The 24,819-nt window shown below is 48.9% G+C and overlaps 1 protein-coding gene across 1 annotated transcript; it reads left to right on the forward strand.

Moving 5' to 3' along the window:
- Positions 1 to 15,497: 15,497 nt before the first annotated feature.
- On the forward strand, positions 15,498 to 19,315 carry LOC119441328 (uncharacterized). The gene is made up of 4 exons (XM_049661165.1): positions 15,498 to 15,960; positions 16,070 to 16,481; positions 17,664 to 17,797; positions 17,881 to 19,315. Exons 1-4 carry the CDS (start codon positions 15,705 to 15,707, stop codon positions 17,973 to 17,975), a joined length of 897 nt encoding a protein of 298 aa, XP_049517122.1. The 5' UTR covers positions 15,498 to 15,704; the 3' UTR covers positions 17,976 to 19,315.
- Positions 19,316 to 24,819: the final 5,504 nt, after the last annotated feature.

A 24,819-nucleotide genomic window follows, 5' to 3' on the forward strand; every position in this document is an offset into this window, starting at 1 on the left:
AATCAGCGTCCTTATGGAGTCGGCCTGTCTTATACACCACGGTGTAAGAGTACTCTTGGAGCCGTAGAGCCCACCGACCGAGACGTCCAGCTGGATTTTTTAAGGACGAAAGCCTGCATAGGGCGTGGTGATCGGTGATAACCGTGAAAGGCTATCACCGATCGGTAGCGGCGAAATTTACTCACTGCCCAAACGAGGGCGAGGCATTCACGTTCGGTGATCGAGCAAATGCGTTCGAGTGGTCACAGAAGACGGCTAGCGTACGCAAATGCATGGTCGCAACCGTGCTGTCTTTGTGCCAAAACAGCGCCGATACCGTGGCTGCTGGCGTGGGTGCGAACTTCCGCTGGAGCAGACACGTCAAAGAGGCCGAGAATCAGTGGCGATGTGAGTCGCGTCGTCAGCTCAGCGAATGCACTAGCTTGTTCGGGACCCCAGACAAAAGTCGCGTCTTTCTTAACAAGTTCCATTAGAGGGCGTGCGATGTCAGCAAAGTTTCGCACGAATCTGCGGAAGTAGGAGCAGAGGCCTACAAAGCTTCAAACGTCGTTTGCGCTGGTCGGCACAGAGAAATCCTTGACTGCGCGAACTTTCTCCGGATCGGGACAAACAAGGGAAAAGTCGACGAGGTGTCCGAGCACAGTAAGTTGCCGGCGGCCAAAGTGACATTTCGTCGAATCGAGCTGAAGTCTCGCATTGCGGAACACTAAAAGAACTCTCGAGAGACGCTGTGTCAAAAGTCGACGAAAAGACAATGACACCAACGAGGTAGCACAACCAAAGTGACCACTTTAAGCCCTGAAGGAGGGCGTCCATGATTCGTTCGGATGTAGCGGGAACATTGGATAGCTCGAATGGCATCACCATAAGCTGATAGAGCCTATCAGGTGTAATAAACGCCGTCTTTTCGCGATCTATATCAACTGCAATCTGCCAATACCCGTAACAAAGGTCTGTCGAAAAAAAATTGTCGCAGTTTCGCACGAAAGGTGAAGCATCAATTGTGATAGTAAATTAGTAGAGAGCTACATGGAGTAAGGATAATAGTTTTATCAGCTGTATAAACTTGGACATGCAGCAGCACCAGCAATGCGCAGAACTGTTGTCGACGCCGTCGGCGCTTTGCCCGCGTTCGCACCGAACGCGCGCGGCGTTGGTGACTGTTGCCGGTGACTCTGGGGGCGGCTCGGAGGTTTTCGACGAGATCAGAATGGGACACTCGTCGAGCAGCGTCGGAAACCTAGCTAGCTTCTCGCCTCGCAACGTTTTTACATAAATACGCATTTGGTGCCGCAGCTAAACGTTGCCTCCCCTCCCTCCCTCCTGTCACCCTACGGCCTTTCGCGCGCCGGAAGAAGTCGCGTTTACTCTGTCTCTCTCTCTCTCTCTCTCTCTCTATATATATATATATATATATATATATATATATATATATATGGTGATTGTAAAGTAGGAAAGAGACGCTTAATTCTGCAGCCGTTCAGGGAGCACGGCGCTGAACGCGCGTTTGCTCTCCGACGTGCGTTCGCTCCCCGTGAAAGAGCGCGTCCCTCACGCCCTTTCATTCGCACATACAGCGTCCGGAGCGCATCGCCGTTGACATCATACGACACCTCACGGTGACCGCGACGATGACGCCGACGGCAGAAATCCGCTTTGGAGTGTCCATATAATTGCTATTGCAATAAATACTTGGAACCACCGAGACAGTGACGGGCGTCATCTATCTGAGGTAAGGGGTGCACGTCCTGTTTTGTTACTTGGTTAAAATTCCAGTTGTCGATACAGAAGCTCCAGCAGTTGTCCTTTCTAACGAGCACGACAGGAGATGCCCATGGGCTCGAAGAAGGTTCCATGATATTACGGGCAAGCATTTTGTCAACATCCGTCTGTATAACTTGGCGCTTAGCGGAGGCATAGCCTCCTATATTTTTTAATGCCCGCCGAGTGGCGAGCAGAGCAAGGCGCTCCGCCCGTACCTTCTAAATGATGCGCTCGCCACCACGCCGCGCTGCCGCCCCATACCCAGAGCAGACGACGCGACTACTTTGTTGCGCGCGTGCTTGCGGAGAGAAACTTGCGCTCGTATTAGAGATGGAGCTGTGAAATAAATGCGCAGGTTGCACTAGTGTTTGTTTGTTCATGATGTACAGGGGTGATGGGAAGAAACGCAAACAGTGCGGCGCGATGTTTTCATCCTGCTGTGACCCTGGTGGAAATAAAAAGATGGTAGAATAGTTTTATTCTAGTGGCTTCTAGTTATCATGCAGGCTGCAACCACTCGAAAAGAAATGCGAAATATCAAAGAATGTAGGTGCCGCACAGTACATTGAAAGCAAGCAACACGAGACATATTGTGAAAACTGGACCTTTCACTTAGACCCCCAGCTGTGAGATCAAGCTCACAGTTTTAGGGTCTTTCGTGACAGTGGCTTTATTGCGAACTCTTTGGCGACGTCTTGTTTGTCTGTCGCTTTCAGAGCGAAATTGGTGAATATTGGGCGAAAGAACTTCGTAAGCAACAATTTGAGCAAATTCTCTTGGTGCCCTGGCTTCGAACACATCAAAGCTTTGTGCTCGCAGAGGATTTCGGTAGCATTGTTCACAGCCTCCTTTAGAGGGTGATGCATATATATGCCTTCTTCTTGCTAGAAGAACTTCGACGAACTTCTGTAGTGCGTAGAGAACATCTAGAAGTTGTGCGGACGGGTAAAGAAGTCCACCGTGGTCTTGGTGTTTAATGAGCGAGTCCGATGGTGTCGAGGCGTTTGGCTTTGTTAAGAGCGCGAAGCACTCCACACATTCGAAGTTTTCTCGTACGGCTCTTGCGAGGTAGCCACCAACCATAGCCAATGCGGCCACAATTGGAATGGGAAGTAGAGGCTTATCTCGGTTTAGTCGCTCTATGAGCTCTCTACGTGCATCTGCAGGGAATTCCTCGCTGGTTTGCTCCCTTGTGTATTTATGTTGCGGCAGCGTTGACAAGCAATCACTCTCTTCTGCTGCCATTATGTTGCTTGTACTCGACGCCGATGCGATACCGGTCTTGAGGGTTTTCTCAATGCCTGTGAGCACGGCGCGGACGTCCGTTTGGTCATTTGATCCATATTTGATCCTGCTGATTTCCTGAACCAGCCAAATAACGACTCGATTGGGTCCGATGACATTTTACTCGTCAAAACGAAGTGAAAAGACATCTCTTCAAGAAGATATCTAATGCACTCAACGTTCGAACGAGTTGTCATCACAAGACCCTCATAAGTCTCTTTGGTTAGAAAATTCTTTGCCAGGCACTGACTTTTGAGATCAGCCAGGTAGTTGAGGAAGCTTGTCTCCAGCCAGATTAGTCGTTCATCGCCTGCAGATTCAAACTGCTTGCAGTCAGCATTCTTCTGATGTATGTGCTGGGTACAATTACTCACGTCCATGACCACGAACCAGCGGTGCACGGTGTCCATAAATTGCACCGTCGGTCCGACACCCGCGAAGCTTGCGTCGCACGTGTGGCTCGCCTGCTCTTGCAAGAGCTTCATAGCAGCTGTCACGGGAGGAGAAAAAACTTGCACTGCTCTCTGCACGTTCATTTTTTCCATATTCGTGGGGAATACGTGCTTTCTCGTCAAAAATCGCACTGGCTTTACAAGGCTGCCTTGCTGCATTCTGTAGAGGATCTTCAAGTGGTTCGCTGATATTTCGCCGCCTTTTCCGATGTCACGGGACAAAAACTGTGATCGCACGTTTTTGATCAGGTGGCGCTGATCGAATGCAAGAAAGAGCTTTCGATTCGGTTTGCCAGGGTGGTCAATGCAATGCTTGAGGCTTCCGTTGCAGAGAAGTTGCATAGCCAAGACATTGATCTTGTGGTTGTCTGTGACAATGCGCACGACGAAAAATCCTATTTCTTCAACTTCCTTCAGAGCGTGTCTCATGAGCATGTGCAGCTCACGGCCAGTGCAGTTTCTCGCGAAAAAGTACGCCACGGGTATTTTGAACGAAACTGAAAGGCCGTTAAGGACGAAACACAAGAGTGAGTTGGCCAGCACAGGCTCATTTGTTGTTTCTTTGGGGAAGTTCACACCATAGTCCACTTCGCCGATGAAGGCATCTCTTTGCTTGTGATAGAGTAGCCGTTGTTTGACGCGCATTTCGTCTACAATTAAAGAGCATGCCCTCGCATGCAACGAGGGATGAGAAGCGAGTTCTGCAGACAGCCTTTGCTTCACGAGTTCGGTCATGCCAACTTCTCCACGTGATGAGCCCATAAAGCGCCCGAGGGTACTTAGACAGGGAAGCCGAAGAATACCTGTGCTCCTTACGTGTTCGTATGTACGAGTCGAGAGGTTACGCAAAACCACAGCATGGCGCACTGTCACTTCAGACCACGTTGGTTTCTTGTTCGCGAAATTCTGAACTTGTTCCACTAATATTGAAGCAGCCAGGTCTTTCTCTTTCGCTTTCTCCACAACTTGCAGGAATGCAGACACATAGCATCCTTCCTTGAGCTTTTGCAGTTCCTGTTTGTACTTGTCGACGGTGTTCTTGAGTCGCTCAATTCGCGCGTTCAAGTCTCGTTCCTTACGTCTCCACTTTCGTTTGTCCACTGCCGAAACCAAGAATAATGACGAAACCTGCACAGCTCTGTCCACCTGCACGGTCGTAGTGATGCAGCGCTCGCTTGCGCCGTTTTCCAGAGGTAGCGGCAGTTCGGTGGCGGAGCAATCCATCAGGGATAACTCTTGAGAGGCGACGTTGACGGACGGCAAGTCATTGAGAGGAAGCGAAGGAGACTCCAGTTGGCTCTCAACTGCTCTTCGTTTCGGCGGTGGTGTGTTCACTGGCGCAGCTGCCTCACGTTTTCTCACAGACGCGTTGCTTCTCTATTTTTCGGAGGCTGCAGGTACGCAGGATACTCTTCGAAAATGCTGGGAACAGCGTCTTTCTTGAGTTTGCGAATTTTGCAGCCGTCCTTGAAGTCGGAGGAACTGAAGTGTCGGCTGCATACAGTCGATTAACACGACGTCGTATTCGGTGTCCAGTCGTCCCGAGAAATGACCTTTAGCCATTTCGCTCGCAGTTCCGGATCGCTTGGTATCTCGTTGAACGATATGCCCGGCGTCCGTTGTTTGCTCGAAGACTTGCAGCGTGGTAGGCAGCAGTAGGGCATCTTGTCGGGCGCAGGGCACCCCAACTGATTCCACACTGATGATAGAAAACCAAATCGGTTTGTCGAAAGTAATGCAGCATGAAATATTGTCACGTAGGTGACGGTGAGCTGCCTGGCACACAGGCAGACAAAAAAATCGCAGCATATCCACGGGGTGAATGATGATGAATGGGCGAAGCTCCGGAGGGAATCATCGGATCTCCCGCTTAAGGGGACGCTAGCACAAACGTGTTAGAAATGTGCAATACTCTCTAGTAAGGGGGAGCGGTCACAGCGTCTTACGCAGCCATTTACACATGCCGGAACGTGCACCGCGTTTGCCGACGCCATCACATGACTGCTGAGAGAGTATACCCCCCGTATTCATAAACGCTCCTCGACTTGAACTTGACTTGCCACCGCCTTGGGTAGCGCGTTCGAAACGCGTTGAAGGTAAGGCGGAGAGGCCACAGCGTCTTACACCAGCTTCTTACACGGGCCGTAACGCGCTAGCACAAACGCGTTAGAAACGCGCTAGAAACGCGGCCTTTCGTTAATGTTGGGTATTTATTGCCATCGTGGTGCGTGTGTTTATGTGCGCTTCGTGGCGTAGTGGTTAGCGCCGCGTGTTCGGAAGCGAGGGGTCCCTGGTTCGATTCCACGCTACGCGCACAACTTTCGGAATTTTTTTTTCATAAAACGCCGGAAGCGTTCTCCGGAAGCCGGCTTCCGGAACCGGAAGTGGAACCGGAAGCGGAAGTCGGCTTCCAGTTATACTATACGTATACATATATATGTATATATGGGTATACATACATATACTAGGGTGCCTCGATGCCAGCGCCGCCGTTCAGGGTGGTGCCAACCTTTGACCGCCCCCGCGCCGCCGCTTTCTCGCTGCGACGCCATATTGTGTCACAGCGAGCCGTTGCGATTGCTTGGTGCCGGTGCTTAGTTCGAGACACAGTGCGCGCAGATGCTTCGCGGACGCTTCTACTTGCTAGACAGTGTTCAGCCGCATGACTGACAAGCTATCAAGTGCATCGTGTCGACATGACGGGCTGTTGTGTTCCCAAGTGCGCCGGATCGACGCGTAAAGGACTGCGTTGTTTTCGCTTCCCCCGGGACCCAGAGCGACGGAAGAGATGGGAAGCCCAAGTAAAGCACGATCACTGGAAGGCAACGGATAACTCCTGCATTTGCGAGGTAAGTGTCAAGAATGTTTAGACTACCGCACCGTGTTTTTCATTTAAATAAGAAAGTATTCTCTGATCCTCGCTCACGTACCTACGTTCGCTCACGAACTAAGTAAGCACTGCACCGATGCAGTCTGAGTAGCGTATGGTTTGCGAGCGCGCGTCGCATAGGCTTTTTTCATTTTGATGGGCGCAGTCTGTACCCTTATTTTAAGGACTGACGAAGATGCTTAGCCGCGAAATAGTCTTACATTAGCTACGAATCGTCACGTAAGCTACCTATTTTCCTTTTTCACGGGAAGCACACATCGTGTGTGTCTCTTGTTTCTTTTTTTTTTTTTTCTTTTTTCAATACTGGTTATTTGGGACTAAAGAACGCAGTGCTTTGTCTGGGGAGAGCGGCTGTTTTGTACGTGGTAAGCGTAACATTGTGATTTTCTCTGATTTCTCAGGAGATATCTTGCGGACCTCAGGGTGTTACGTTACATAGCTGATTTTTTAGACTTGTACATATTTGTAGCGTGGTGATCGTAAGCCGATGGTCATTCGTGCTCATTCCCGATCGTAGTGGGTACTGTGACGGTCTTTAAATGCCTGTGCAAGGTATGCCCAGGTGTAGTAGAGTTAAGGGGCATCATGGGACCAAAATGTTTCGGCGCTTTCTGGCATGGTGTCTGTTGTAGCCTGTGCATTTCTTCGAAACGTGTGAAGCGAGGTAATACAGCATTGCTTCTGCTAAAATTTATTTTTAAGCACTGTAATGGGTTCTCTGTATGTACAAGGCAACTTTTCATATCAATAATCACTTTTGTTGTTTTACCTGTACTTAGAAACACTTTGAAGAGGACCAGTACGAGGGAAATCGACAGGATGGGCGCCGTCTGTTAAAGTCAACAGCCCTACATCATCATGCACTATATTTTCGAAGTGAAAAACATTGCTAATATGTATTTGACTGTCTTAGTTTCATTACGGTTTTTGTACGTGATATGTATGCAGTGTTGTTTATTTTTTCAATGTAGTTATCAGTGTTCTAATTGTTATTTATGAAATGTTCTGTACTCGCCATCGATGTGTTTGGCTGATGCGACGTATTCGATGGTAGCTGATGTATGTATTCTGTCTGGATATCTGGCTGGATATCTTGATTAATATTACCCGCGGTTGCGTTTTGTTGTTTGCATTCTTGTTTTCGATTTATATTGTGTGTAATAAGGTTGATGTACTCACTTGAACCCCCCCCCCCATGTAATGAATAAATAAAAAAAAAACTCTCTATCCCGAATTGTGTGTCGAGCCTACCTTGCGAATTAATTTTTTTATCTCGTCTTTCAACATAACCTTCAGGCGCCACACAGTACATATAATTTTTCATGTACATATCTCTTTCATGATTGATTGTACTAGACATTATAAGTAAATGTATTTTGTGCATCGTTTGATTTATTGTGTGTACTACGCAAGATTGACACAGACAAGTTACGTTACATTTTTCTCTACAGCACTAACTAAACCTTATTTTCACATCGCAGTTATTTTTACATCAGCTTAATCCTGTCAGCACACAGTTTTGTGGGAAAAAAAGCAAAAATTGCGCGTAGATATCGTCAAATAATTGCAACGAACGCGAAAAGCACGCGCAACGCAAGGGAAACTAACCGCCGTGCGCAAGGGGCTGGCTACGGTAAAGGAGGCGTGACGTGTAAACCAAAATACAACAGCGAAAAAGAAAAACTTCCACACACAGGGGGTCGCAAACCTTATATACCAAGCATCGAAGCGCAAAAAAAAAAAATAGTGCGTATTTTAAACATACACACGGCATATTAAATGTGATTGAATTAGGCAACTTGGGGCATGTTCCCGGCGCCATACATTTACGTCTTCGACCTTCGACGAGTTAACGGCTATTGGTTATAAAGATATGCAGATTTGACACCGATAAAAAATCCTCATCAAGGCAAAGCACTTGGAAGCGCGCCGCGAGTAACACTTTATGAACGCAAGCGTAGCTGAGTCTCAGCTCGTGTGACACAATATGGCGGCGCCAGCGGGGTTGTCTCCACCCTGGACGGCGGCGCTGGGCATCGAGGCACCCTAACATATACGGACACACAACGCCATCTATTGAGCAATTCATAAAACTAGACGTGGCTACCTACTACTACGGGGACGAACGGGTGTCGCTATAAGGAGCTTCGCCCCTAAAAAGTAACACTGCGTCGACGATGAACAGAATTCATTGGGCGAACTTGTGCCCCTAAAGCAAGCGAACTCGGCAACAGCGAAAACAGCAAGCGCGCCTACGGCGTTCGTCGGACTCTGGCAGCACGAGCCGGTGTACCCGTATTTATACCCTCTTGCGTCCAAGATCGAAACGCGTCAAGCGACGCCGCTCGCGTCGGCAGGGACGCGAGGCGGAGCTCGCGTTCCTGCCGTATGGGGTGCGTATGGGGTGTGGGGTGCGAGCGCCTCTTGCGGAGAAGGCAGGCGTAAATCGAGGAGGAAGGGGGAGGGCAGCGGACGGCCTCCGCCGCTCCACTGCGCGGGCAATAAAAGATATAGGAGGCTATGCTCCAACCTTAGCTGCTTAGCATTATCGCGCGTGGATGGATGGATGGATGGATGGATAGAAACTTTTATTGAGCGATGGTAAGATTCGCGGTGAGTCTTCGAAGATCGGAGGCTCTTGGTCTTGCGGTGGGAAGGGGGGGGGGCTCCGCCCCCTCCCCCACAAGGAGTTACGGTAGCCTCGGCAGTTCCATTGCCAGATTTCTAAACGTTTTTGCTGAGATGTGGTGGTGCTGCCCATGTTAGTTCCGAGAGGTGGGGGGTAGGGTGAGTTGGGGGGCCTTGAGGATAACTCCGGGGCCGGTAGCTGTCTGCGCGGGGGTGACCGGGTTGACCTGAATCGGGGGGTTGGAGGTAGGAGTAGGCGTTCGTTTCTTGCGGAGGGAGCCGCCTATTTCCACAAAGCGGGCTTCAAGGTGTGTTTCGACATCCGCGATGCGAGTGCCCAGTTGGGAGAGTTGGGCAGAGAAGCTGCGTAAGTTGGTGGTGTTGGTTCTGTTGTTGTTGCGTGAGTTGTTTCGTGAGTTCTCGCAACATTTCGTGTAGTACGGTATATGTAATGGGGGGTTCCTGGGGGGATGCAGGAGGATCCGCGCAGGGAGGGGCCTCGTGTGTGGGGTGGACTGGGGGGGGTGGCGGCTTGGGTGATAAGGGCGCGTAGCTCAGCCATTTCACGGGCGTGTTCGGCTTTAAGTTGTGAGAGTTCTTTCTTAAGCTGCTGGTTCTCTGGGGCCAGTGCTTCATACTGAAGTGTGGGTGGGGGGTTTGAGCGCGGAGCGACGGGGGTCTTTGCCACAGTCGACCAGCTTACCTTGGCGGCCCTGTCGGGCGGCGGGGCGGAAGGCCGGCCGGCTGGTGCAGCAGAGCCCTTATTTTGCAGGCCGGTGCGTTGGTCCTGGGTGGAGTGGCGTTCCGGCTGGGCGCGGGAGCTGCGTTGCTCCGGCTGGGAGGGTTAAAGCTGGTCCAGGCCGGCTGGTGGGAGCGGCGGAAAGGACTGTGATCGGGAGCGGGACCGGGAAGGGGTCTTTGAGGAGTCCTCATCGTTACTGAACCACCGGCGGCGCGCGCTTGGCGGCTGGCGTTGAGAGGTTCTGCTACGGCAAAGAGTTTTGAGACGTTGAGGACACTCATTGGCCCCTGAGAGGTGTCCCTCCCCACAGAACTTGCACTGAGGAGTGCAGGGGTGGTTCTCAGTTTGGTTCAAAATGCCACACTGGCGGCACACGGCAGCGTCCGTAGTGGGGCAAACGTTCGAGCGATGACCAGGCTGGTAGCACACCTGGCACACTTGTTGGGTCGGACGGTACGGGTGGCACGCTACCTCCCCGCCGCAGTAGAGAACGTAGCGGGGAACAAGGGAGCCTTCGAAAGTTATAACGGCCGTCTTCGATATCCCATGCATGCCGGCGCTATGGATAGTAACGCCCTGCGTCCGCACTCGCAGGTTAGCTTTTAGTTCATCTGGAGAAGTTCCAGGGTCCAAACCATGTATAACGCCCCGTAGAGTATTGTCAGGGGCCGCCACGTAGGTGTTGAAGTCATGATTGCTCCCGCCGAAGGCCAGCGTGGACACTCGACGAAGGAGCTCAGCTGTTTCGATGTGTGGAGTGCTTGCGATAATAATGTTCGACCCTGTACGGATCCGCACAATAAAGTCGTTGCCGGTGCACTTGGGGTGGTAGTTGCAGGCTGCCACCACAGCCCGAGACATCTGGTGAGTTGTGAGTGTCTTGATATTTAGGCCCTTTTTGGGGCGCAGAATAATCTTGAAGTCGTTCCGAGGTAGCGGCGGTAGCCGGCGACGCGGCCGGCGCGTCTCTCCGGGCGAGCTCTTGGCGTTCGCTGCGGACGCGTCGGGCGTCGCTGCCGTTTGCGTGGTAGGAGGCGAGTTGTTTACCTGGGGGTTGCTGGCAGAGCCTGGCGAGGACTGAATTCCGGCCGGCCCGGTAGCCTGGCCTTCCAGTTCTCGTGCTCGGTCCTGGCGCTTTTGTTTTTGCTTCTGGCGCCGGGAGAGCGCCAGTTCCCAGTTTGTGTCGGACTGTGTCCCTTGTTGTTGGGCAGCCTGCGGGAGCAGAGGGGAGGACGCTCGGTCGTCGTCACTGGCCGAGGTAATTTCCTCCATCTCCTGTATGTCCGCGAGCTGGGGCGTCGGGGGGGCTAGAAGGGGCTGCATGGCCGGAGATTGTCCGGCTTGCAGACCCGATGTCGTAGGTGGTGTATCCATGGGGTTAAGGAGGCTAGCAGGTCATCGCTCGCCGAGTGCGAGCTAGGCCTACTTGCCATCTTAGCGGGTCAGTGCCCGCTTCGTTCTTCTCGAACCGATAGGAGGAGGTGGGATGGTCCTACCAGTTGAGAGTGGGGTCCTCAGGGTCCCGCTGATAAGGGCTCGAATCTCCGGCACAGTGCCTGGGGCGATAGCGAGGTGGACCGGTCAGAACGGGCAAATGTAGCGGAGCCGAGGTGACGTGCAACCCCTCTCTCTCGCGCGTGGAGCCGCAGGTGTTGCCATTCGTTGCGCAATCCGGAGGGGAGAGAAGCGTGGGAGAGGAGAGGAGGAATGCCGAGAGGAGAGATGAGACAAGGAGAGGAGAGGGAGGAGGATGCGCATGCGCAGTAGGGGTGTGGACGCACGGTGGTTGGATGGATGGAGGGATGTAGGGAGGGAGTGACATAGCCCCGACTCCCGAGCATAAGATGCTTCGCATCTAAAAGAACCTAGTTAGAGCTACACACTACCTGACACAGAGTGAACGCCTGCCCATATAGGAGGCTATGGTTAGAGGTGCGACGGTAGGCGCCCCAGGGGCACCGGCAACAGTCACCAACGCCGCGCGCGTTCGGTGCGAACGCGGCAAAACGCCGATGGCGTCGACAACAGTTCTGCGCGTTGCTGGTGCTGCTGCATGTCCAAGTTTATACAGCGTGTAGCGAAGAGAGACGCTAGTGGGTCCATCTCTAGTCTGCCAGACGCTAGTGGTTCCAGCGCTTTTGCTCGCAACGGCGCTCGTGCTTGAAAGCCGTCTCGTTTGACTGTCGACGCTGCGCTGCTCCGATCTCTAATAAACCCTTTACAATTGGTGGAGGTGCTGCGCCCTCAAAACCTGCAACCTGGAACTTCGATCCCGCACCGTACCGTCGACCATGCCTGAAGAAGCCTCCCAGCAAGTACCGCCCCCTGTACCGACACCGTGCTCTAGTGTGCCGCGCCACAGGGACCCTGCTATCTTCACAGGCGCGGACGACACCGATGTTGAGGATTGGCTTACGACCTACGAGCGGGTAAGCACCCACAATAAATGGGACGAAGTAGCTAAGCTCAGCAACGGGCTATTATACCTCGCGGGTGTGGCCAGCTTATGGTACAACAACCATGAAACAGATTTTCCGACGTGGTCAGACTTCAAGACATCTTTTGTCGAGGTTTTTGGTCGCCCTGCTGTTGGTAAGCTGCGCGCCGAACAGCGTTTGCGGGAACGAGCTCAGCAAGCAGGCGAATCCTTCACAAGTTATATCGAAGACATCCTAGACTTATGCAAGAAAGTCAACGTGACCATGTCGGAGTCTGATAAGATCAGGAATGTTATGAAAGGCATAGAAGATGATGCCTTCAACATGCTCCTTGCCAAAAATCCTCGCACTGTGGCCGAGATAACTACACTGTGCCAAAGTTACGAGGAGCTACGCAGGCTCATTGACCCGTCGCCCTACATCGCGCGACGAACACCTCGCTGGCTTGACGGCCATTTCTGATCAGTCAGCGTTGATGGCAGAAATGAAGGCTTTCGTGCGCGAGGAAATTGCCCGCCAGCTCTCCTTGATGGCCTTTGCACAACCACCACCAGTACAAGAGCCAACGTCAAGTTTTGAGTCCCCGCTCCGCAACACCATCGCACACGAACTCAACCAGTTTTTGCCTGAGCGCCATCACCATGTTCCTGCGGTCGCACCTCTCCGCTACGCTGAATTCGCCGCCAGGCCCCAACAGATCCCTCCGGCTGCACCATTCAGCTACGCGGAAGTAGTCGCCAGGCCCCATCCCTTCCCTCAAGGTGGGCCTCTCACATACGCCGACGTCTTGACTGCGCCACGACCACAGTCCGCGATGCAACCATATCACCAGCCGCCCCGCACAACGCGTCCTCCTACATGGACGGGGCCCACCACAGCGAATCGGTGGCGTACATCTGACAACCGACCTATCTGTTTTGCGTGCGGCTACGCCGGTCACGTCGCACGCTACTGTAATCGCGTGCAGTCACCTAGCGCTCCAACATTTGCGCCAAGTCGTATGGTCGGCTCTCCCCGCCCATATTACGACGACCCTTCGGCATCGTCACCGACGTTACGCCCAACGCCCAATACCCGCCGCTCACCTTCTCCACGCCGACGCTCGCTATCACCGATGCGGCGCCGTCCCGCAGCTCGGGAAGAGGAAAACTAATCATCGCAGTCCACGAGGCAAGGGCTGCGACGCCGGCGAAACGCGAAAGTCCTCAGGGTAGCCCGACGAATGTGATAGACGTGTTTGTTGAGGGTATTCACACATATGCACTCGTGGACACCGGAGCCGCCGTATCAGTTATGGACGCAAAACTTTGTCGCTTGATTCGGAAAGTCACGATGCCCCTTACTGGACTGTCCATCCGCACAGCCGGCGCACAGCGTATTCACCCGTTAGCGGCGTGCACAGCTCGTGTTGTGATTGAGGACGTTGTATACGCCATCGAATTTGTTGTAATTTCGTCGTGCTCCCATGACGTTATCCTCGGCTGGGATTTTCTCTCCCGCCACAATGCCGTCATTCATTGCGCACGGGCCGAACTAGAACTGTCGCCGCTCTCAGATTTGACGCTCGCCGACGATGCTTCGCTTCCGAACAAACTCCTCGTCAGACACGACACCACCGTTCCTCCTAACTCGTCAGTGGTTGTCTTTATGTACTGCAGCAGCCTTTCCGACGCCGTCGCACTATTTTCTCCGTCTGGCCGCTTTTCCACTCGAAAAGGTGTCCTGCTACCTTTTGCGACGGTGAACATTACAGCTCTAGTGCTATATTTATTTGTAACCCGTTCTCGTACCCTGTCTTGCTACTCCACGGAGAATGTCTGGGCAGTGTCGAAGCTATCGCAGACGTTCAAATTACGGACGTTCCCGAAGACCCATACTGCGCCTGTTACAGTACGCTCGGCTCGATTTCTACGTCTGGCCCATTGCCTATAGATGTGTTCGATTCTTCTGTTGCCGATGACCTTACACCGGGCCAGCGATCACAGCTTCTGTACCTCCTACAAGAATTCGATTCTTCTGTTGCCGATGACCTTACACCGGGCCAGCGATCACAGCTTCTGTGCCTCCTACAAGAATTTCGTGCTTCTTTCGACGTCGGGCAACCTTGCCTAGGCCGGACGTCAACTGTTACGCACCACATCGATACTGGCTCCCAACCGCCATGGGGCTTCTGCCTTGCCCAGGGGGCGCTGCAGAAATGGTGCTAAAAAGCGCCCCCAAACCGAAACTGGGTAGTACCAAGCTCGGTCGTCTGCTTCGGAAAGCACATTTACAATATGGACCCGCCACTTTCGGTTGTGTTGTACCACGGCTTGCAGCGAATATCGGGCGCCGAAGATTTTTTCAGGGGTGGCACGCTGCGTAAAGGCAAGAAATTATGCAACGCCAAATACGTGTACGCCGTTCAAGAAATAAGCGGCGAAGTTTCAGCGCGGTGTCAATCGCAAGTGAAGCGAGTCACGTACGAAGTTGAACTTCAGGTAAGGTTTGCACGCTGCTAGATTCAGGCGCACAAACGCGAGGAAATGCTTGCTATAAATGAATTCACAGCAGCGATAAGCAGGCATCATGTGTACGGAACTGTTCGAGCGCACGACGGTACGCGCCGCGACGGCAGCGGTCTTTCAGCATGCCGCGATGTACGAACTGCTCGAACGCACGATCGTACGCGCCGCGACGGCAGCGGTCTTTCAGCATGCCGCAAAACGGCGGGCCTCCTGCAATCTTTGTTGACTGCATGCCGCTAGACAAGTAATTATGCCTGCGCTGTAGTAGTGGCCATCTGTCCCTTTAGCAACTGATAAATGACTGATGCAATGCATATGAGCTCGCAGTAACGTACGTGCAAATCGCGCTGCAGCGCGAGCTCTGGCGCTGCTCGCTTGTTGTAGCTTTTAATGACAGCGCTCGAACATCGATGTGCTGTAATCAATACTGCCTTGATGCGCTGCGTTGACGTATTGGCTTGAGGTCAAGGATGATCACATTTAACTCTCTAACCTGTGCTGCTCGTAGTGGGGTAGCGAATTATCACCGAATCAGCCCGAACATTTGTGGTCATTTGCACACACCTGGTCACTTCACCACTTCGCACCGGTTGAATTGTTAATTGTCGCTGTGGCCGGGTCTCGCATCGTGAATCACCAGCCTTGCCTGCTGCAATGTCGGTCTGCCATTTAATATATAGTGATTATCTGAATTAAGTGAGATATTGGACTTGACCTGAATTATACACCGAATCTCTCATTTTTGCTACTTGCTGTGTTGTGCATTCCCTAGACATTGTAAATTATGCTATGCATCTCTCTTTTCACTGCTTGCTGTGTTGCGCATTCCCTTGATATGATCTGTGAATTATGCTATACATCTCTCACTTTTTGCTGCTTGCTGTGTTGTGAATTCCGAACTTCTTGGTGCTTGCCACGGTACACTTTTCGCTGCTTTGCTGCTTGTGTGGCACATCTGCCTATGTAAGGAGGTACTAGGCAATTTGTGTTGTAGAAAGCATGAATTCTCATTCTACGCATCCACATGCGGCTGTTCACTGCATATATGCATTTCAGCTTTCGCCTCAGCGTGTCATTATCGCAAGCAAATGCACATGTAAGGCTGGCCTGGGCAAATGCAAGCATGCTGCTGCTGTGGTGCTCTGGGTGAATGAGTTCCAGCCGGCATCATGTACAGAGGTTCCACAAACCTGGGGACGCCCTTCACAAAAGCCGAATATAGATGCCAGAGAATCTATCGAAGAGCTCTTCGGTCGTAAGTTTTACCATTCGTCCTTGCAGAGCTTATTTTATATGTGAAGTTTATGCCTGCACATACTAGTTATCATATGCTGTCTGTTGACATTGCAACTATCATGTCGCAGGTCCGAAGAAGATATTCATCGGAGGCACATGTCCCGACCAGGTTCCCCCGTCATACGCTCATGAGCATTTTTCTGAAATAGCCTGTCCTCACAATGATATTCAGAAATTAGCTTCAATGAGTGCCTCACAAAAAGATGAAATCAGGCGGCTTTCATTCTGTGAAGAAACAGTTTTGCAAAATTCGCACTTGTCACGTCTACGAGAAATGATAACACGGGAGGCAGACATGCCTGTGTACAGTGTAATGACAGCTACCTCTCAGACACCTACAGTGCTGACCATCTCACGATGCAACCTGACCACGCAAATGACCACAAAAGAAAGCAAGTTTTTCTTTTCTAAAGTGCTGTGCTCACGGGAGGATGCGGAGGAGATTGCTGTAGGTACAGTCCTGCAGGCTGGCTGCAAAAGGTAAATAAGCTGCGATATCAATTCAATGTTTATGAGTTTACTGCATTGTAGGATTTTTAAAGATAATTAGAATACACAAATAGGCAGAAAATATAAAATTCACGTATATGCTTGCATAATTAACGCACTAGCTTTTTTCCCCAAAAAATCGAAACAAATAAAGTGGGGGGGGGGGGCGTTTATTATACGGCGTAAATTTCATGGTAACTTTTTCGAAACAGCACAAATTAAGAGCTAAGACGGTAATTATATGAAAAATGCATTAGATAACTTATCTTCGTTGTAAAAATAGACGTAAAGTATTTGCAAACCGTAACAACATTTTATTGCGCTTAACCACGCATCGAAACGACCAAACCGTCGTCCAAGTTGCTGGCCGCTTCATACACTTTGTGGTTCCTTAACAGTTCGACCTCGCAGCCGCTTCCGGCAGTCTGCAGTTATCGCAAGCATCCCTTTGAAGCGCTGCTTTTCGGCAACTGTTTTGACACGCACGCTGTGTGCGTCTCTTTGCTCTACCGTCCTGCTCATCGGCATGCCAAAGTTTACTGGTATCTGATCAGCGTTTCCGTTTTGTGAGCAGATAAGCTCTCTGTCCTACAGCAGGCGAATAACTCGATTTTGAGCTTATGGCACACAGCGAAACCAAAGGTAGAAAAACGAGCAACAGACTACGCTCCTCCTCTCCCAAGCGCCGCGTCCTGCCGCGCATTGCGCGCGCGCGCGCTCTCTCCTTTAATTAAGTCGGAGTAGAGTCCGTTACTTGCGGAGGGCCAGTTGCCGTTTTTCTTTCTTTCTAGAGCCTGCGCGGTGCCTTTGCGCCGGCACTGGTGGCAAGCATCCGGCAAGAGCAGGTTGAGCGTTATCGCGGTCGCTGCTTCCTTCAGGTACCAGGCGACCGTGATATGCGCAGCCTACCGCATGCTTGCCGCCAGTGATCATGGCTTTGCCATGGACGCGGGCATCGCGATTAAGCGCGCTTGCTTTAAACACATGTGCGACAGTAAAATATCCTAGTCTCCAAAAAAACTATGGCACGGCCGTTCGATCGTGGTACTGCACAGTAGCAAAGTTGGGGGTGCGTTAATTACGCGAGGGAAAAAAAATTCAGATTTTTCGCGTCCAATTTGGGGATGTGTTCATTACGCGAGTAAATACGGTATTTTATGGTTATTTCCGCAGGTGGCACAATGAACGCGCAATCCGGCTGTCAAGTTCAATCGCCCATGCAGTTGTCGCCAGAAAGCTACCATTGGACTCTCTTGGCGAACGGATTAAACACAGGAAGCCCTTCTTTGGGAAGGCCGTTATGCACGGTAAACTGAAGGCAGCATGCAAACTCTAATGAGCTAATTTTACACCAGTGCACAAAACATTGTTAATTCCTTCATTTCCTTAGGGCGAAAGACGGAAGCTGTAGCCAGGGAACAGTTTGAGCAGAAAATAGGAGGGCCTGTCTTGCAGGTATGTGGTGAGCAGCATGAAGGTCTGTAATGCTGGAAAAATTGGCATGGAAGTTGCAATGACCTCCGCAGATTTTCAGTTGGGTACATATGTGAGTCTTTTTTTAGGCGGTACATATTTATGCTGCAACAGTGAGAAGTGCTACATCAGAAAGAAGCTTTTCTTCTGCTTGAAAGTCGGCAACTGCATGAAAGCTAAACTCATGATTCTAAAGGGTGTTCAAAATTAAGCTTTACGGAATTTTTAAAAATCGCTTGTGGCAGGTAGCATAATTCTCATAGTTGAGCTGGGTTATTCGAAGAGGTGGACATTAGCACGAGAAATCGAAACACATATTGAAATAATTAACGAAAATTGACTAATGAACTTTTTAATTACTTTACGAAACACATATTGCTATTTACGAATTGTAGCCGGTGAGTTTCCAAGACGCATCCCCTTGAAATGAATCTCCAGGATGACACCAGTTTCGAGATATTATTTCCTAACGTGTGGGACTAAATACATGGGTGTTCCAGTTACTTTTGTGCTTCAATGTATGAAACAGCATTTTGGTAAAAAAAGTAAGTGCACTTTTGCGACAAGTTTGATGCTGCATATCTCCAAACTGGTGTCATTGTGGAAATTCATTCCAAGTGGATACGCCTGACAAACTCACCGGCTACAATTCGTAGATTACAATATGTGTCATAATGTAATTAACTAAGAAGTTAATTAGTTGAATAGGTGTTTCGATTTCTCGTGCTACTAATGCCCGCCTCATTGAATAACCTAGCTCAATTATAAGAATTATGCTACCTGCCACAGGCGATTTCTAAAAATTACGTAATGCTTAATTTTGAACACCCTGTACAGCAGCAAGAAAGTAATCAAATAAAAGATGCTAACATTTAAAGCAAGTAACCACTGCCAAACTAATGTGCCTGCTACCATCATATCTGGCAATAAACTTAATTATATGTTGCCTGTATAGCACTTACACTGTAAAAGATGAGTAGTGGGTCACTTTTTTGCAGAACTACCAAATGCAGTGATGCTACATATCTATATAGTGTGAAAAGTAGGACTGCAATCTGAAGTCGGAAGGTTTTATGACCTTTCTTCATTTAGAGATGAAACAACATAATGCCCTTGCTCAACGTATAATAAATTGTCAACATTTTGTAAGGGAAGTGCAGACTGAAACCCCTTCATATCAGTCATATATTAACGACTTGGAATGTGGCCTAATCTGCGCAACTGCACTCTCAACCAATATGACTGCAGGTCGGTCTCATTGTGCACTTGAAGCAACCATGGCTGTGTGCCAGCCCTGACGGACTTTTCAAGTATGGAGACGAGACAACTCTGCTGGAAATTAAGTGCCCGTACTCCAGGAAAGACGATGTACTTATAGACCACACCAAGGAATCAAGCTTCATCAAGTACATTGTGTACAGAGATGGACGCTTGGCAGTGAACAAGCGCCATCAGTATTACACACAAATGCAAGTTACAATGTATGTAACAAACACAACACAGTGTTTTTTTTTGTTTACAGCTCCAAGCAAACTGTCACAATTGTTGTTGAGCGTGATGAGCAATTTTTGTCAGAGGCAATTCCCAGGCTCGAACATTTTTATTTTAATTTCTATATTAAGCACCTTGTTTAAGGTTCTTTGCTGCATGTAATTACGAGGGGAAGTCAAAAAGTTAGGGAACTTTTGACAAAAAGGCACATTTAATCTAATGATAGGAAACTGAAACATACATTATTTTTCTACATAACATCCCTGCACTTGAACGCAGTTTGCGCAACGTTTCACAAGCTTTTTGATTCCGTCGGGAAAAAAAAGTTTTTTGGTTGCACCTGCAACCAATTTTGCATTGCATCAATGATTCCTGCATCGATTGCAAATATTCTTCCCCTGAGCGCTCCCGTCAATGGTCCCAGCATATGAAAATCGCTTGGAGCCAGGTCTGGACTGTATGGCGGGTGATCCAGCAATTTAAATCCCAACTCCTTTATTGTTTCGGCTGTCCGTTTGGCAGAATGTGGCCGAGCATTATTTTGCTGCAGGACGACACCTTTTCACTGTTTTCCACGGCGTTTTGATCTGATTGCAGGTTTCTTTAGTTCGCAACACATAACAATAGTTCTCACTGTTCACACTTTCACGCCTCTTGGGCTGACATGAACGGCTACCACACCTTCCATGTCCCAGAATAGTGTTAGCATAATCTTGTTAGCTGATGGTTAACGTTTAAATTTCTTAACTTCTGGTGATGAGTGTTTCCAAACCATGCTCGCGGCCTTACTTTCCGGTTCTTAAAGAGAAACTGAGACATCCACCCAAATGTAGCAATTCGCTACTATGGAAACCGCTGAACTATTACATCATATACTTGCCTTTGCTTCGAGTTGTCGACAAATTCGACTTCGCCCTGCCATCTGCTAGCCGCCTGGTTAGCTCAGATGGTAGAGCGGCTGCCCCGGAAAGGCGGTGGTCCCGGGTTCGAGTCCCGGACCAGGACGAATTTTTCTTCAACTGCGAGGTTTTCTTTCGAGGAACCCGGTTGGGTTTCCATAGTAGCGAATTGCTACATTTGGGTGGATGTCTCAGTTTCTCTTTAATTACTTATCTCCACCTAGCGGATTTCCGCTGAACTATTACATCATATACTTTCCGGTTCGTGATGATGCACCAAGTTTCATCTACAGTAACAATTCCCTGTAAAAATCCATCTCCATCGCGACGATAACGAGCCAAATGTTTACGAGATGTCCAACCTTTGTGCCTTATGCTGCGCTGACAATTCTTTCGGGACCCACCTTGCACACACTTTCCGAAAATGGAGCTGCCATGTTTAGCGGTCTGCTACACTCTTAACGACTAACGCGGGAATTATAGTGACACGTTCCATAGAAGCGTTGCAGATGACACGAATTCAGTGCTGGATACTAGCAGTGTTATCAAACCCTAGTGCGAGAAATGGCAAAAGTCCCTTTACTTTTTCATTTCCCCTCGTACATTACAGGTGGCTTGCAGTGGAGTGGGAACTGAAAGCACGTGGAAACAGCTTCCAGACTTGCCATATTGTCTCAGGAGTGTGTGATTAAATTAATTAAATTAAATTATGGGGTTTTACGTGCCAAAACCACGATCTGATTATGAGGCACGCCGTAGTGGGGGACTCCGGAAATTTGGACCACCTGGGGTTCTTTAACGTGCACCTAAATCTAAGTACACGGGTGTTTTCGCATTTCACCCCCATCGAAATGCAGCCACCGTGGCCGGGATTCGATGCCGCGACCTCGTGCTCAGCAGCCCAACACCATAGCCACTGAGCAACCACGGCGGGTAGGAGTGTGTGATTCGAGTACACTCGTGCAAGCAGTCACCTCACACATGTAGCTTCCAAGACACTGCTAACCACTTGTGAGATGAAGTTTGTACAGACCTTAACTTGGCTTCTCTAGCGTTGAAACAATGTGCTGTGCAGTGAAAGGGCCAAGTATTTATACGAGTGCATATGTAAGTGAGAAATATTTGTGCTATGATATTTATTGTTTTGCATCACTAAGAGTTGCAGAGATATGCCAAAGCTTTCAAATAAACTTTTTTATTAGATGCTCAACTTCACCATGTTCACTGCTGCCAGTCTGTTGGGTCATGCTTTGCAGAGAGCCAGTGCATATACAGGAGCTGGCTTACAAGACAGATGCAATGCCTGCAGTTTTGAAGTGTAGGCTTTTTTTAAGTCTTTACTCACTTTCACAATGACAACAGTGTCGGAGCACAGACCACCCGACACAATGATTCAACAAAATGCAACCTCATGTCATGGTAACACATATAACAGCCCACTGGCCCGTATTTATTCAAGGTCCTCACAGGCTCCGAGGTGGAGTATTGCGTGAGGGGGCTTACAAAAGCTTAAACAATAAAAGGAGCAAAAATCTTCTTATACATGAACTCGCCAAAACAGAACTTATACAATAGTGAGCGATAAAGATCATTTCCAATTTATACAATTCAGGCTGGAGTAAGAAATTTGTAAATATACAGGTAATTCAATTTAAAACACGTTCACATGACATATTCGCAAAATGAATTCGAAATCAACATTTAAAATGTGCACTTAACTCTTGTCTAAAAATCACGGGATTAACAATATTAGCTATTTTGTCAGGGCGGATGAATTAAACACAAAACTAATGTTCATTATGCAGACATCTTGATGAACGGAATGGACGAGCTAAGGTTAAGGAAAACGAATGTTCACTGTGAACTATTTTGTGCAATAAGCAAAGTAGCGAAATAGTTCGACGTTTTTCTAAGAGCGGGAGTGTCAGTGCTATCTTGATGCTTGTTACGCTAGAATGCATGCTATAATCTCTGATGATGAAGCTGTGATGTCGCACATGTCACTGCAACACGCCATGCAAAGAATTCTCAACACAGTGACATCACATGCGCTCTTTTGTGGAGAATACAAATACTGATGAGTTCACTATATTACAATCACCACTGTCACCTGCCACTAAATCTGCACAGAGGTGACCATTATTTGAGAGCAGCTCTACAACTAGATGCATGATAATTTGTTTAAACCCCTCGAAAGATATGAGATACAATCTGTCAAGAGCACTATGGTAGCCCAGGCTGTCTCCTAACTCCCCCCCTCACACCCATACCGCTTAATTCCCTGTAAATAAACAATTTCCATTGCATCAACTCATGAGAAAACATTGATTTACAGAGTTAGAACAATCCTGCTAGTTTTTTTTTTCTTTTTTGATCTGATGAACTTGGGCCAGGACAAGTGTGAAAACAAAGTTGATGCGGTGCTGCACACTAATGTGCCATACCTTCCCGCATGCACACAGCTTATTTATTTATCTACCATAATACCCACAGTGCCATTGTCTGGAATTGAGTGGCGAGGTAGAAAAAAAAAACATGCAGAATACTACCGCAAGTGAAAAAAAAGAATATTACAACAAGAACACCACCATACATGTACACATAAATATGATGGCAAGGAAAGAATATGCATCATTATAGATAATGTGGACACTATCTCTTCAGGCATCTTTTTCCATTTGGAAGACCTTGGGACCCTGTTGCACCCTGTTGCAGTGCACCCTGTTGCAGTGAGTACATTTTAATGCAGACAAAATGCAAGAAAACCCATCTGAGGTTTAATATCAGTGCAGATTAAAGAACCACAGATGGTCAAAATTTATCCACAGCCCTCCACAACAGCGTCTTTCACAGCATATGAGCAGCTTGTAAGTCTCATAGATTGATGCATCCAGGGAAACAGACCACACCTAGTGAACTCCAAATTAAAAGGGCACATTCTTGTCATTGTGCTCATGTCATTGCAATTATATGAGGTTGAAGATTTGCCAAAACACAGCACATACGGAAAACCTCCTTCATAGACGAAACTAGTGAAATTGGGATGTGATGTTTCAGGATGCCGTATTGCTTAATTCTTTGAATCACCCTTTCAACATGAACGCGCACAGATGCAATGCTATAGGTTTGCTCCATTTCTTCAGGAGAAAATGGAATGCCACTTCCAGCTGAAAAGGGTGGCATGATCATGACTACTCCTTTGTGAGCAAGCTCTGTACGGATACCAGGGAAACCTTTGTCAGCCAAGATCATGTCACCTGGTTCAACGATGTGAAGAAAACCAGAATCAAGAGTGATTTGTGTATCTGAGCACCGTCCGCCGAAAGGCTGAGATGCAAAAACAATCATTCCATTTGGGATAATTCCAACTAAAAATTTTTGTGTGTAGCAACTCTTGTATGAAGAAAACAGCATATGCTGCTGCCTGACTTCGGATGGTGTTTCGGTTCTAATTTCAGTGCAGTCAATGATCAAAGTGCACTCTGGATAATTTTTCTTGAAGCATTCAGGCTGTGAAAGTTTTATATCTTCAATAGGGGGCTTATAAATCCAATCTTTGGTTATTTCTGCCAATGTGTTCAGAACTGAATAAAATATACGGCAGGCAGTGCTCTCATGCACCCCAAACATGACACCAATGGCCGCAAAAGATACTCCTAGTTTCATTTTCATGAGAAACATGAGAAGTTTGTTTTCAAGCGTTACATCGGTTGTTCTTTCCCTGACAGCTGGCAAAAGACTAAGCAATAAAGAAAACGCATTGCTGTCCACCCCACACAAACTTCGTAGTGCATCAGGGGCACTTACAATACTTTCATATCCAGCAAAGTAGCAAGCCCTTGTGTGCGGTCCAACCGCGCGTGTAATCATCTGCTGGTCATCAGTTTGGGCTGATGTTTCAAGTCGCAAGGTACCTGCGGAAGTCAAATCCTCTTTCATAGGACTGGGGCAGCCTTCATCATCACGAGTTGATGCAGGGGGAAAACCTCCATGTATGTCTGCTGTTGTCTGGTCAGCAAGAGCTCCAGTGTAGTCTGAACATTCTGCAGGCTTCTGTTGCTCAGTGTGAGTTGATGGCTGCACGGTAAATAAAAGGTGCGAAAATGTAAAGACATTAATAGCTACAGGTTTGTAATGTGAAGGAAGTAATAACGTTCAGAAACGCCATAATTATACACCACCAAGGCGAGTAGTTCTGCGGAGAAAAATTTTCAGCTTACATTTTCGCTTCTCGCCTCGAAGGTTTCCTCAGATGCAGTTTGTATATCTGGTACGTTGCTCCCAGAAGCGCAGGAACTCGGCTTCAGGTCCCTTTTCTGCCACCTAAACGTTTGGAAAGACCAGAAAAAAAATCCATTGAAGTTCTGAAATGTGACGCCTAACCGCAGCAGACGAAAAACAGGGTCACCGAGAAGCGTCACACCGAAAGTTGTACAGAGCACAACGTCAGTAGCAGCCGACGCTCC

Source organism: Dermacentor silvarum, chromosome 2 (assembly GCF_013339745.2).
Source record: "Dermacentor silvarum isolate Dsil-2018 chromosome 2, BIME_Dsil_1.4, whole genome shotgun sequence".
NCBI lineage: Eukaryota > Metazoa > Arthropoda > Arachnida > Ixodida > Ixodidae > Dermacentor > Dermacentor silvarum.